Source organism: Limulus polyphemus, unplaced genomic scaffold (assembly GCF_000517525.1).
Source record: "Limulus polyphemus unplaced genomic scaffold, Limulus_polyphemus-2.1.2 Scaffold6832, whole genome shotgun sequence".
NCBI lineage: Eukaryota > Metazoa > Arthropoda > Merostomata > Xiphosura > Limulidae > Limulus > Limulus polyphemus.
Genome location: NW_013672442.1, coordinates 23,660 through 37,456, shown reverse-complemented (window position 1 = coordinate 37,456; position 13,797 = coordinate 23,660). Strand labels below are relative to the sequence as shown.

At 30.8% G+C, this 13,797-nt stretch overlaps 1 protein-coding gene across 1 annotated transcript in view; it reads right to left on the bottom strand.

Annotated features, from left to right (window-relative positions):
- Nucleotides 1-432: 432 nt before the first annotated feature.
- The window catches only part of LOC106474111 (glycogenin-1-like), a 34,821-nt gene continuing 21,456 nt past the window's right edge, over nucleotides 433-13,797 (bottom strand). Inside the window, exons 5-7 of the mRNA XM_013934801.2 lie at nucleotides 11,900-12,026; nucleotides 10,014-10,188; nucleotides 433-6,807 (exon numbers count right to left, since the gene is read on the bottom strand). Coding sequence (XP_013790255.1) covers nucleotides 6,601-6,807; nucleotides 10,014-10,188; nucleotides 11,900-12,026 — 509 coding nt within the window. The 3' untranslated portion in view covers nucleotides 433-6,600. The remainder of the gene's footprint in view (nucleotides 6,808-10,013; nucleotides 10,189-11,899; nucleotides 12,027-13,797) is intronic.

Sequence of the window (13,797 nt, the reverse complement as noted above, 5' to 3'; positions counted from 1 at the left end):
TACAACAAAACTGGAAAAATATTTGTTGATTTCATAATTTAGAGTATCCATTGATTAAAGAGGTTTGTTTTTCTTAAAAACGTTGGTGATATAACAAAAATAGCTTAATTCAGAAATGATTTAAGCTTAAAATTGAATCAATATTTTAACTTTCATAATACAATTTATGCAGTTGGCTCTGATTATTATACCATCACTCACTACACTTATAAGGTTTCACAGAACCCTCCCCCTCATGGTCCCTTCACTAAAATTGTAATGGGCCAACAGTAATCAAATTATTCAATCTGGATAAATGCATTTTGGCTTTTATAACTCCTCCTATTTTGAGAAATCAAGCACAACATGACACGCACACACTGACTTTTATATAGGTTAGATTAGTTTTTTTTATGTAAATAAAATAATAAAACATTTTCCCCACTTCCTAAAGAAATTGCTGTAAATTTTTTATTGTAACACACGAGTTACATACATTCTTTAGCTCATAAATAATTACATTTCTGCTTGAATTAATATTGTTATGGACACAACTGTTATATGCAACTTTAATGCTCATATCCATAGTAATATAACAGACAGCTTTCATTTTGTTACATACTAACAAAATAACTTTTCTTCAAGCTCTAGGTGTCTACTACTATATGAAAACAAAATCTATAAGTTACTAATGAAAGAATATTACATTTTTTTGTTCAACATATCACTATAATATACTCATAAATCAGTTTTGATGACATACTACATATCAAACAGGCAATACATTGTCCACAGTTAATATTTATAACTTTTGGTTCCCTATGCACTGAAGGCACATTAAAATAGCTGGACTTCATACATTTAGTTAATGGCTACATTAAATCGTCCAATTTTCACCACTTACAAATTCTAAGCTTTACAATGCACACTAAGAGGAGGTATTATTAACATGAAAATCAATTCTGCAAACTCAAACATGTAAGTGAGCACTATTTCTTAAATGTAAAACTCTAACAAAAAATATAGTTTTATATTAACAATATAAAGTGAATATATATAAGAGAGAATATGTAAAAAATGCATTAAAAAGATATTTATAAACTGGGAATGATCCAAAGAAGAAACATACAACTTAAAGTGCCCAACTACACTGATTCTCAACAGGTGGGCTGAGATACATGCAGTTATGGGCCATAGCAAGCCAGGACAACTGTAACTGCTCTAAACCAACGAATCATCAACTGCATATGTGGACCTTTACAACTGCATCAAATAACTACGTGGACCTTGAAGTGTAAAAGAATGACAATCCATGCCCTAATACATGCATTACACACTTATTTGTAAATGGCCTATACTCAATTTTCAGAAAATTATCTGTCAATAAAACTCTAACACATAATATATATATGCTAACATTTAAAAAAAAAAGCTTTTTTAAACTTCTAAGTAAAATAGAATTAATTACTGTGTAATCTTATGAATATAGTAACATTAGAAAACATACGATTTATATCCATTTCTTGAGATACACAGTGGAAAATAAAGAAGTTTTGGTCTTGCTCCAAATACAGGAGAGCTTAAAAAATACAATATTAGACTAAGTAAAATTTACAGCAATATATTTTTTTGAAAGATCAACATTCACGCTCTATCTGTAAAAAATGCTCAAACTTTTTTAGTTTTACATTAACTAACTGGATGCAAAAAATAATTAATAATGATTCTGGTCACATAAGCCTTAAAATTAATAACAAATGATTCAATTCAAATTATTAGCAGTTTTATCACAGTGTAATACCATACACATTGTAACTAGATGTCATAATTCACTAACTAAAACAATCTATAATCATTTAGTTTAGTTAGCAAACATATACAAATCCTCCTTACGTGGAGCGGTTTGACCCAACACGATGTTTAAATACTAAACATTACACAGAAAAAATATCATGAGGATGAGCAGTAATGCCATCCTTAATCAAAATCAATCTGAAGTAAAATCCAGAATTATAAACATCTGCAACTACATAAAATAGCTGTCCTACACAATAATTATACACCAAGAAATGGTTTAAATGGTTCTGGTTTTTTGATTTTAATAAATCCTAAACATTTGAGACTCTAAAACTTCATTTTAAATAATTTTTACATAATATTTCTGTAACAAATATCAATAGCATGCGACAACTAAAAATGGAAATAGTACTGTCATATTTGTGACATAATACTAAAACACACACACACATTAAAGTATATTAATTAGGTTACACAGTTAAAATAAGCAAATTAGTGATAAAAGTAAAAGGAAAATATATAAATTTTAAAGATCTAATAACTTAGACTGCAAATTTATTTTCATATTGACAGAAACAAGATCAATATATGGCAACAGGAAAATAACATCTCAAAAATGAAAACCCGTAAAAATATTACCAAAGTATGAATTACCAACACAGGGTTGAAAAATCTAGAAGCAAATTTAAGTTCAATAAAGTGTGTAGACAGAGTATGTTGGTTAGTGGAGTAGATTAATGTCAAAATCTTCAAAATGTGATATCAATATGCCACTGGCTTAAAATAAGGTCCCAATATCTAGATTAAAATCTGATATAGAGCTAAGCTGAGCAGACCTCCATTTGGCTGTTTTATTCAATATGGCCAATTTCATACTAAAGTTGACTCAGAAGTTGTTCTATATACCACACAATTAAGTATTTACTTTCTTACTCTAGACCTAACAAATGGGCAGGCAAATATACATTGTCACAGGACTTGCGAAAATAATTGAAGAGATTGCCACATCTGCTGACAACATTCGAATGGGCCACTTGCATGGTGGCAGCAAATTGAGGATGACATTTTTACAGAACTGTGCAAGGTATTAGAAGGCATAAGAATAAATCCAAAGTGAACAAACATATAAAAAGATTTTGTTCCAGATATATTAAGTACTTCAGGACAAGCAATGGGTATAATGTCATCATTTAATGTAGAGGAAGGTAAAGAAGTCTGACTTTTCTGCAACACAAACAATAATGAATACAACCACATCTGTGCATGAACATTAGGACTTAATTACCATTTATCTGTTGCTGCTATAGAGCATGATAATAGAATCTCATGGCTAAACTAAGAGGAGAGTATATGGTTGCAAATGAGGTGAAATGCCATAAAGTATGCCTATCTTGTCTCGATAACCATTAACAAAAAGCTATGAGACAGCAGAACATGGAGTAAGGTTAAGATAATCAATTACATAAAAGAACTATAATATCCATTCAGAGACTCTTCAAAAGTTATAAAATTACTAACTTTTTGAACCCATTCATTAAATAAATGTCTTATCTTGGTATGCATGGTTCCTCACCAAAGGTTCACTCAACAATACTGAAGAAACTACATGCTTACATATGAGACTTACAATGTCTCAAGAAAGGTAGATATATAGATATTGTTAAAGGACACTCCTGGAGAGGCTATCTCTGATGCTCGTTTCTTGACTTTTGAGGGATATTCATGAGTTGCAGCAGTGATTTGTAAGAATTTGTTTGGTGATTTTCCAAGGTTTAATGGATCTTCCACTCTGTTGTTGAAAAGTTTCCATTCCAAAGTCTCTGCTAGTTCTTATTTGGATGTTACTTGAGGGGCCTTACATTGAAAATCAATGCACCGGAAAAAAATATCAAGACTGCTGATATGTTGAACATGCAACTTACTCATCTTAACAGCATTAAAGACTCAAGAAAAAGGCATATCTAAGGAAATAAATCAGCATGGCCTTCAAACCATTTTGCCTCTTTTCTTTGGCTTCATGTTGCATGTCAAAACTTGGAAAAAAGAGACATAGTTGATATTCTCCCAAAGATGGGTCTTTGTGTAATATATACCCATGTGCAATAGCTGTGAGCAACACTGCAAAGACAATACTGATTGTTCACCAGAATAGCAATATTGGATGCCCACAGTGTAATATATCTAAGCTGGTAGTGTTTGTACAATAAAAATTTTATATCTAACTCGCATTGGGTTTTTCCCAAGATGTCACTTTAAAATGCCACACATCTCATGTTGGTGGACCTAGTACATTTGATATTCAACAACATTTGGAGATTTATCTTAGAATCAATGAAACAGGCACTCTTTCATGAAATTATTATTTTCTACTAAATTCTAATTTAATTAATTACTTATTTGCTATTTTAAAGCAATGGAATCCAAACAGAATATTATTAACTAACCATTATGGATTATTACATTATACAGTCGAATGGAGGTTCAGTAAGCTTGGGTCCATATCATTTTTCACTCTAGGCTTAAGAACCTAGAGTGGGCCAAATATTATGATTGTATCATACTTTGCAAGATTCTGATGCAAATTTACTTCACAAATATTCACACAAAGCTACACGTAGGCTATCTGTGCTACCAGTCCCTAATTTTGAACTGACTCGTTAGAGGGAAAACAGCTAGTCAACAGGACCACAACTTTGAAGCTGAAACTATAACCTATCGCACCACCCTAAATAAAAAAATTGTTTAGTGATTTTAACACAAAATATTCTCTCTCTTCGAAATGATACAAGTTACTCTTAACTTTATTTTATTTTACAGCTCAACTGCTTAGTCTTCCAGTCAATAGGTTTTAAGCAAAAGAGTCACAAAAAATATTCAATGGGGGCAATTAAGTTCAAATACTATATAAATGAAAGTCAGATGTATGTGCTCACTGAATGTAGTTATACAAAATAAATTCCCTAACATACTTCTTGAGGCAATGTAAGTCAACATTCCTTGAATCATTAAAAGTAGCCATAAAGACTTAATATTTTATTCCTAAGTCAATACAATATTTTTTAAAACAATATTGCTTTCCAATATGGCCCCTTTTTCTAATCTACATCAGTTAAAAAAAAAGTGGTACAAGTGTTGATAAACAAAACATTAAAAAACTCTGGAAATTCTTATCACTAGGTCTGTAATTTATAAAATATCAAGTTTTGCCTTTTATCTTTGTGGAATAGGATTTGTTGTTTTAGTGCAAAGCTACATAAGGAGCTATCTCCACTCCGTCTACTTAAGAGAATCAAACCTTGAAATGTAACATTGTAAGTCCAAACATTTCTCACCCACAGGGTAGAATAGAAAGCTATATGATGTATACTAGCTCTTCAAGTGAGTTTCAATGAAAATAGAAAATTAGAAACCAGTAACTGGATACCAAAAAATAAGAAAAAATTTGAACAAAACAATGATACATGAATTTCACTGACAGATTTTTTTTAGATTTAATTTAGAATGGATCAAGGAAGAGGATAAATCTTGTCACCATAAGAAAGTAAGATCATAATTACCAGGTACTTCTCAATTATTCTTATGGAATAGTAAAATCTGACACAGGAGTTATGAAGTCAGAAACCATATGAAAAGATTGCTTGGTGTTCCCATAGCATACTACAAAAACTTAGTGGTTTATCTATGAAATGATGATTAATTCTTGAAAAAAAAAGTTAATAACTAACAAAAAACGTGTATATATAAATATAAGACAAAAATCTATTCTGTACTGCTTTAGCAGATTATTGAAATTAAGCATATGGTTCATATCAGAAGTTAGTTAATCTAATTAACAACTATTGTGGACTTCATACAGCTTATCATTTCAGAAGATCTCTATTGAAAAATATAACTCCAAAGTTGTTAACCGCCACATTGAAAAGCAATGACATGCTTTTATACTGAAAAATGTAGCTACAAAGTTGTTTTTTTATCAATTTGTCATAATAACTTCATATCGTACCCAGGAGAATGGCTTTTGAGATTAAGTTCATATAATTTTGATATTAATATTTGTAGTTTTGCAGGCATTTTAATATCAGTGTTCATTAGATACCAAATCTGTTAATGATACGAAACAAAAACACCACATAAAAATCTTGCATGGTACTAGGGTATCTACAAACTAAACATCAAGGTAGCTTGTGCTCAAGTGGTTGGACAGAAGGTTTTATTATGTCGTATGGGCAATGGAAGTTGGATGTAGTGGAAAGTTCTACTTAAAGAACATTACACAAGAGAGTAATGTGCTCATTTCAGTAATACTAACAAATCAAGTTGTAACTGCACTAGATATAACACTTGTTAATTGTACTTAGCTAACAATGCTGCATTTAAACAGGCTTTGTTCTAACTCCAAGACTTAAACATGAAATTCTGTTACAAATATAATTTATAATTTTTACAGAAATACAATTATATTCTAAGACTGAAGTACACATTAAGTCTAACTAGCTTCCTTTGAAGCTTTAACAAGAATCTTTATATTCTCAATGTCTTTGTTCATTTTCAAAATCATAGTCTCATCAATCATAGGAGGGAAAGCAAAATTTAAAGATGTAAAACATAGTTAGCATTAATACCACTAAATGGTTATATTAAAACAGTTTTCTCAAACATTAATATTATCAGAATATTAATGTATCTATTGTTAATGATTCAGTCAGATGCCTCAGGACAGTGCTAATAAACAATTTCAAAGCACCCAATTCTCCATCAAGATGATGGCACATTCTTTTCAAATGTCACCATTTCACTTCAGTATATGAAAGCTTACTACTTTAGTCATTCTGTTGTGCCATTGATTTTACTGTCCAGTTTTCGACGAATATTTTCAAAGGAATCAACACCCAAGTAATCTATCTCGCCTTTTTCCCATGCCTCCTGTCGAGAAATGAACCCAGGAGCTACTGGTTGATCTTGAGAGACACTTGTTTCTACTGGCTCAGGAGACTCGAGTCTTACCTTAGCAAGTTCATGATAGGGTGCATCCTGACAAAACAAAAATGTGAATATTAACATTAATTTTGTTGGGAAACAAAAACTGATGCCTCATTTCTCCTAAGTATGCATTATATATAGATATTATAAAGCCACACATATAAAAACTGCTATAGTCAAAGATACCTTGCTCATTCTGTTGTCTAAAGTACAAGATAAAAAATTTGAGGGAAGAACATAGAAACTGATCTATTTTATATTAAGACTGTACTAATCACACGGTTTTTTTATAAGTTTGTTGAACATGTTAGCTCATAATAACCAATGAGAGATAGTAGTTCACTCACCATGAAAAAATACCTGCATAAACAACAAGTTTTTCTTTGTTCATTTAAGCCTCTGCCCAATGTTTTATACACCTCTGAAAATGTTACCTTGTATCTAAATGTGTAAAATATAATATTTTTCTTGTTGCTTGGAAAGTACACTTTCATAAGAACTTCATTTCACAAAATAACAGTCAAACTTTATTTCAAATGACATCATAATTTTTAAACTGTTAATCATGTTTCGACATACATTAGAAAAAATAAAGGTAAAGCATGAAACAGATATGCCCAAACAAGTAATTTCTTTGTATTTTACTTACAAATGCTTTGCTTTAAGTTCATCAAAGGCAACACTGCATCAACATTTGTTTTTTGTTATATAAATATGAAAAATAAAATAGCAAAATAACCTCCAAGGATATGCAACACACAACTCATCATGGGAATAATAAATAGGAACTTTCAGCAATCTATGGAAAAATAAAAACTTCAAAAACTTTAATTAATGAACGTACCATTTATCCCCTTACTCTATTTTCGGATTTATCTTAGTTCACCCATGTAATCTGTAAAAATGTTCATCTGCTGTCCTGATATGAGCTGAGTTTGGTGTTGTGCAATTATATTTGATATTTCATAACGTCTGTCATAATGTTCCTCAGATAAGACCCATTAATTACTCTGATAATTCTGTGATTTTTTCTGATGCTGTACTGTACATATAAAGAACAAAAAAATCATCAACAACTGTTACACTGATTAAGTTGTGTGAAGTAATAAAATAGGTAATTCAAGTAAGGTTTCATTTCTAAGTAACATAACATAGATTAAGTTTTCTTTGTAATTGTTACATCTTATTTTTTTAAAAGTGTACTTATGTTCATCATATAAGTATATATTAGTTATAACCAATATCAAGCCAAGGTTTTCATCTATCATATGATGTATTATATTACATTGTTTTCTGTACACAGATTTGCAAGTTGCTTTCTGAGAAAATTATATTTTTCCCACGGGAACAATATTGAGTAGCTTTGATGAAGTTTTAACAGTTCTTGTTACAGAGATAGAAAGCAAGAAAAATTGTGATAGTTATGGGACATTGTCTGCTTTTTGCATGGTATTATTATATGTTCTTTGTTGCAATATTTTATTAAATTAAAATTATCTTGTGTACCATTAGTATAAAAAAGTAGGGTTAAGAGTCAGGTAAGTGCTTATTTTTTTTTGTATTTTAGAGGTGTATTGTGTATTTATTATGATAAAAGTAATTAAACAACACTTTCAAAAGCCCACCCAAACCCACTGCTGTTCCCCCAACCACAAGGATGCCTGGCACACAAACATTTCCAGCATTCCTATGGTTGGCAAACAGCAGGCTGACTGACAGGTGGACTCCAGTGAAATTAATATGACAGGAATATGCGAAGAATTTCGTCATACGAGCAAAGGTAAAATTGATATGACGTAATATTTAACTAGCTACCAGCACATAACCTAACTCATAATTATTATACTATTTAACTAGTATGAACAACCCATTCTGTGCTTCACCATCATTTATTTAAAATCATTTTCCATTTTGTGAATGATGAACAGTAATTTGGCCTGGAGACGAGGTGAGCTAGCTAACTAATATCAAGCTATCTAGCTTATTAGCAAGAGGATGTTGACTGTCTTTTTTGACACCCCTAAAACCTGGGCAAATGCCAGGGAAAAAACAAAACCCCAAACTTCAGCAAATTCAGAAGCTACAAAGCTGAAATATGAAGCTAGCCATAAAAGGAAATTCATCAACAGTAGGAAAGAGAAGTTTCCTTGGGTCATGCCCTGTTCAAAAACTTAGGAGAAGTGACTGTGCCCTTCAGACAAAGTAAGAAATGCTGTTCAAGTATCCCAGTAAGCTTAATGTCAACTCCAATAATAATATAATTTGTAAAGTATTCATATGATATGAGAGTTAGCAAATGATACTCCACAGATCACTTTACACATGTTGTCAATTTTCACTTGATCTAAACAACACAGTAGAGCACATGGTAGCTGAAAAGAAAAACAATGGATCTGCTTACAAAGCAGTTGTCTATCTGACATTCACTGGGAAGACCCACTAACAAAAGAATATAAAAAAAGTGCTGATAAATCCAAGCTAAGGTATGAGATATTTTCTTTTGTTAATGAGATGATTGTGGTCTAAATTACAAAACAAAAGTACACATATCAACACATGTTCCAAGTCAGTGCTTCTACAGTAACCTTGTAGCATCCACAACAGTACTACTATAGAGACTTTATGGTACCCATAATAGTGCTTCTAAAGTAATCTTACAACATCCACAACAGTTCTACTATAGACTTTATGGTACCCATAATAGTGCTTCTAAAGTAATCTTATAACATCCACAACAGTACTACTATACAAACTTTACAGCATCCATAATAGTGCTTCTATGGTAATCTTATAGTATCTACAATAGTATCACTGCATTAACCTTAAAGTACCCAGTTCTCTTACAGTACTCTACACTCTACAGCAACCTTATATTACCCACAACATCACTACTATAGAAACCTTAAAGTACCCAGTTCTCTTACAGTACTCTACACTCTACAGCAACCTTATATTACCCACAACATCACTACTATAGAAACCTTAAAGTACCCATAATAAGTGTTAATATATGATTTATAATCAGTGTGCAAACTTGACAAACTCAGTCGTCACCAGATGCTACCTGAAGGCTACAAGTTGGGCTTCACTTACTGTATTATAAACTCAAATATTATGTACAAATTTACTATAGTACAGTACTATAATATATTTTAATAGGGGTTTGAATACATTAATCATTATTTTTTGCACTAGTAAGCATAAGATGCACAGTTGGTATCATAAAGACAGATATGGAGTTTATATATACACATTACTTGATAAAATTGAAGATGAGGTTCCACATGGGACATGTAAAGATCCCACCAATACTGAAGATGATCTTCTGAATGTTGGCTTTCACTTGGTTTCATAAGTTTTCCTTCACTAACTATATACTTCCAAGGCTTTAGTTCTCCGAGAAAATGGACAATTTTAACATCCTTACCAAACCTAAGATGAAAAACACTAAGTGAATATTTCAAATCATCATGTACTATTTCTATGTTCAAAATTAAACTTATAATATGTTACGAAATACAAAATATTCTTTTATTTTTGCTCTCCAAATTTGGGTTTACTGTCATATTCTTCAAGTGGGTAGATAAAACCTACTTTTTACTTGTAAACTTTATAAATAGTATATTAAAAACATTAAGCATAAATTCCTTTACTACTCTTAAAATACCTAAGCTATAAAATTGGGAAATTAAGGGTGTTTCAAAGAAGGTAGAAATGATAATATCTAACACAAACATCTACTAACCACTAATTTATTTTCCTCAGAAGAAACACATTAACCTTTCCTAGCCTGGTATCTCAAGTTTTTTTACAAGGGCAAATGACCCACAAAATAAAGCTATAAAAGTATGTTAAGATTTAGAATTTTGTTCAGGTGGATATTTTACTTACTTGTTTTAGACTAAGAAATACAAAAATTCAAATTGACATCTTATTTCAGATTTTTTTGTCCTTCCCTCCAATAGTAATCTGTACTTGATGAGTACAAATATTAACTTTCTTCCTGCATGTGCTAGTTCTAATAAGGTGTTCACCTATCAATTAGAGCCAAACCTAATTTAGGAAGGCTACCACTGGTAGAGCAGACATCTAGACTCTACTGTTTAACTTCCAGAACTTGTAACAAATGTTTTAAGTAGCATATGCAGGAGAACTGTACTTTCAGCCTCCAACTCAACCCCCTCCCCCATACATATACAATATTCCAATTATTTTCTCAGATGATTTGCATCAATTTCATGAATGGCCAGTAGTGTGTCTAAAGGAAAATACCGGAAACCATCAAATCAGCAAGTTCTCATCTCTGTAACAAGATCTGTGAATCTTGGCCTCCAGATGGTGGTTATAAGTGGGTTGTGTAATTGATTAGTATACAACTGTGTCATGTAGTGGGTTTTATTTCATTATAAATTTACAAAAAAATAGTCTCACAGAGATTCAAAAGAATTCAGTGATTACCATGCTTTCTGTTTGAAGATATAGTTTCATTTCTTAGCTATTAATTTTATGAATCTAATTCAAGTGTCTGGTAAAATGTCACCGAGCTAAAAAGAATTAATATTGTAACATACACCACATTTGTTTAATGTACCAAATAATGGTCATATTATACATATTCCAAATTTATTAAAATTTAATATATTTCATCAAATTATCAAGTGAGATTTCTTCTCATCATTAACCCAAAAACTGCAACTGGAAGTCCACATACCACACTGAATTTTCAAACTTTTCATGTAACAAACTGGTTACGAGTCCATGACTGTGTTGATTAATTCATCCTTAATAACTCGCATAAAAAAATGTGAAACAAAAATACCATCAATATGGCAATCTTCCTTCTAGTTTCTGCTTGTAAGAACGTAAGAAAAGTATATCTAATTAGCTTTACTCATTTCCAGGTTGGTTTTTAGTTTATTTCTAAGTAGTAGACTGCTCTGATTAAATTTATAATTAATTATGCTAATATACTCTTTAATTCTTAAAAAATTATGAGTAAAAGGCACACACACACACACACACACAGTATTTCATAAAAAGTAAACTGTACCAGTATTTTCTTGCTATTTTCAACATGACAGGTTACGTCAAAATATTATAATGGCTCCAAGCAAAGTAATGACAACCATACACTTGTACTTACTGTTGAAAAGCAGGTAGGTACGTGTAACTAGCATTAGAATTCATGTTGTAGAGAAAAGAAAGATGTTGAGAAATGTCTTTTGTTGCCCAATCTTGGAAGAACAAGTTCAACAAACCTTGGTCACCACCTAAGAATGCAAACGTTTTCACCAGTGTTTAATTACAAACAAGTAAATATAACACCTATTTGGTTACTTATAAGTTAATTCTAATAATATGATGCATGGCATAAATTTTTCTTATAATATTATAAACTATTATAAGGCAATCTTACATTCACTTATAAGTGAAATATTTAACCTTTATAATGAATCAGCAGAACATTACACAACTAAGAACAGAAATGGGTATTATTACACAAGATAAATTATGTTGAACATTACATGAATGCAAAAATACACTCTAGATATAATTGAGATATTTTGTACCCTCTTTCAAGAGACTACGTATTTCTAGATTCAAATAAATGATAACAACAGTTACATTTAATACAGATTAATATCAATATCCACCTAACTTTTAAACATAAACAACAAATCTGGTCTTTAATCAAAATCACTTTTTCCAACTTTTTTTAGAAAACATCCAATACTTTCCACTAAAAGCTATATGCACATGCAAATCTATAGAGGATTTTGTTACTGGAGTAAACAACTAATTACTCTAAAAGTTTAAAATTCTCAAAATATTTTCCTGAATTTTCTTAAGTTTCTCAATAAAATTCTCTTATTATACTATACAAGTCAAAATCCTGTAAACATTATTACAATAATTAACAGCAAAGTTTACTTTAGAAAATTCACAGCCTACTGAAAATAAGTTTATAATTTTGATCACTACAGTAAAAGATCCATAAATTTCACAGAAGCAAGTTGCAAGGTGCACTGTAATCATAACTGCTATTATCAGGGGTATAGGATGACTCCATAAATAAATGCTTCAAAATTGAATATGAAACTTTCTTTGATTTAAGATAGGGTGACTCCATAACTTGATGGAGATTCAGAAGATTAGCCCAAAACAAAATGGATATAATCTTTTATATAAAAGGAAAAACCTTATCTTAATCTAAAAAACAAAACAATTACTTTTACTCTTCCTGAAACCTGTTGAAAACAGCTTTACACTTGCTTCAGTTCTAAACTTAATAATTATGAATTACTGATCAACATTAGGAAATAAAATGTAAATGTCACAAATTCTAATTATATTGTTGTGAATGCAGAATATCAAAAAGTCATATACAATAAAACATTTTCACAACAGATTAAATGAATTATACAAACAAAACTGGGTGCTGACCAAGTCATTGGAATAAAGGGTTTAGGAGTTATAAAATGCTTCTCAATTGACCAAAATAGCAGAAAGACTACTACTTCAGCCCATGATGATTTCAAGAAACACACATATGACTAGCAAGAACATAAAGAGAACTTTCACAACAGCATTTGGTCAATTAGGAGAGTGGATCAAAATATATTAAAAGGAACAGCTTTGGGAGCATGTACGAAAAACATCAGTGTACTATTGATGTATACCCCTAGATACAATTCTCTTTATGCAAAGTGTATTGAAAAAATTTTCAGCTGACCTTAGCTCTTTCAGCACAGGCTCAGTCACTAGGACCGACCTCATAACCATTTTGTGCTTGTTATAGTTTTCATGCTATAATTTCTAAATTAGTAAGCAAATATTAATGAAATTTGGCACATTATCAGCAAACATCAAAATACATTCATAAGCAAAATAAAAAAGATTTTTTAGTAAGTCTTAAGGTTTGTAATGCAATGATTTCTCATGCCTTTTTTTTTCGTTTCGCATGCAAAGTAATTTTCATTTTAAGATTAAAAATATTTTTATGCATCAGAAAATTTTCAAATTTCACTTGCAAAATTTTTG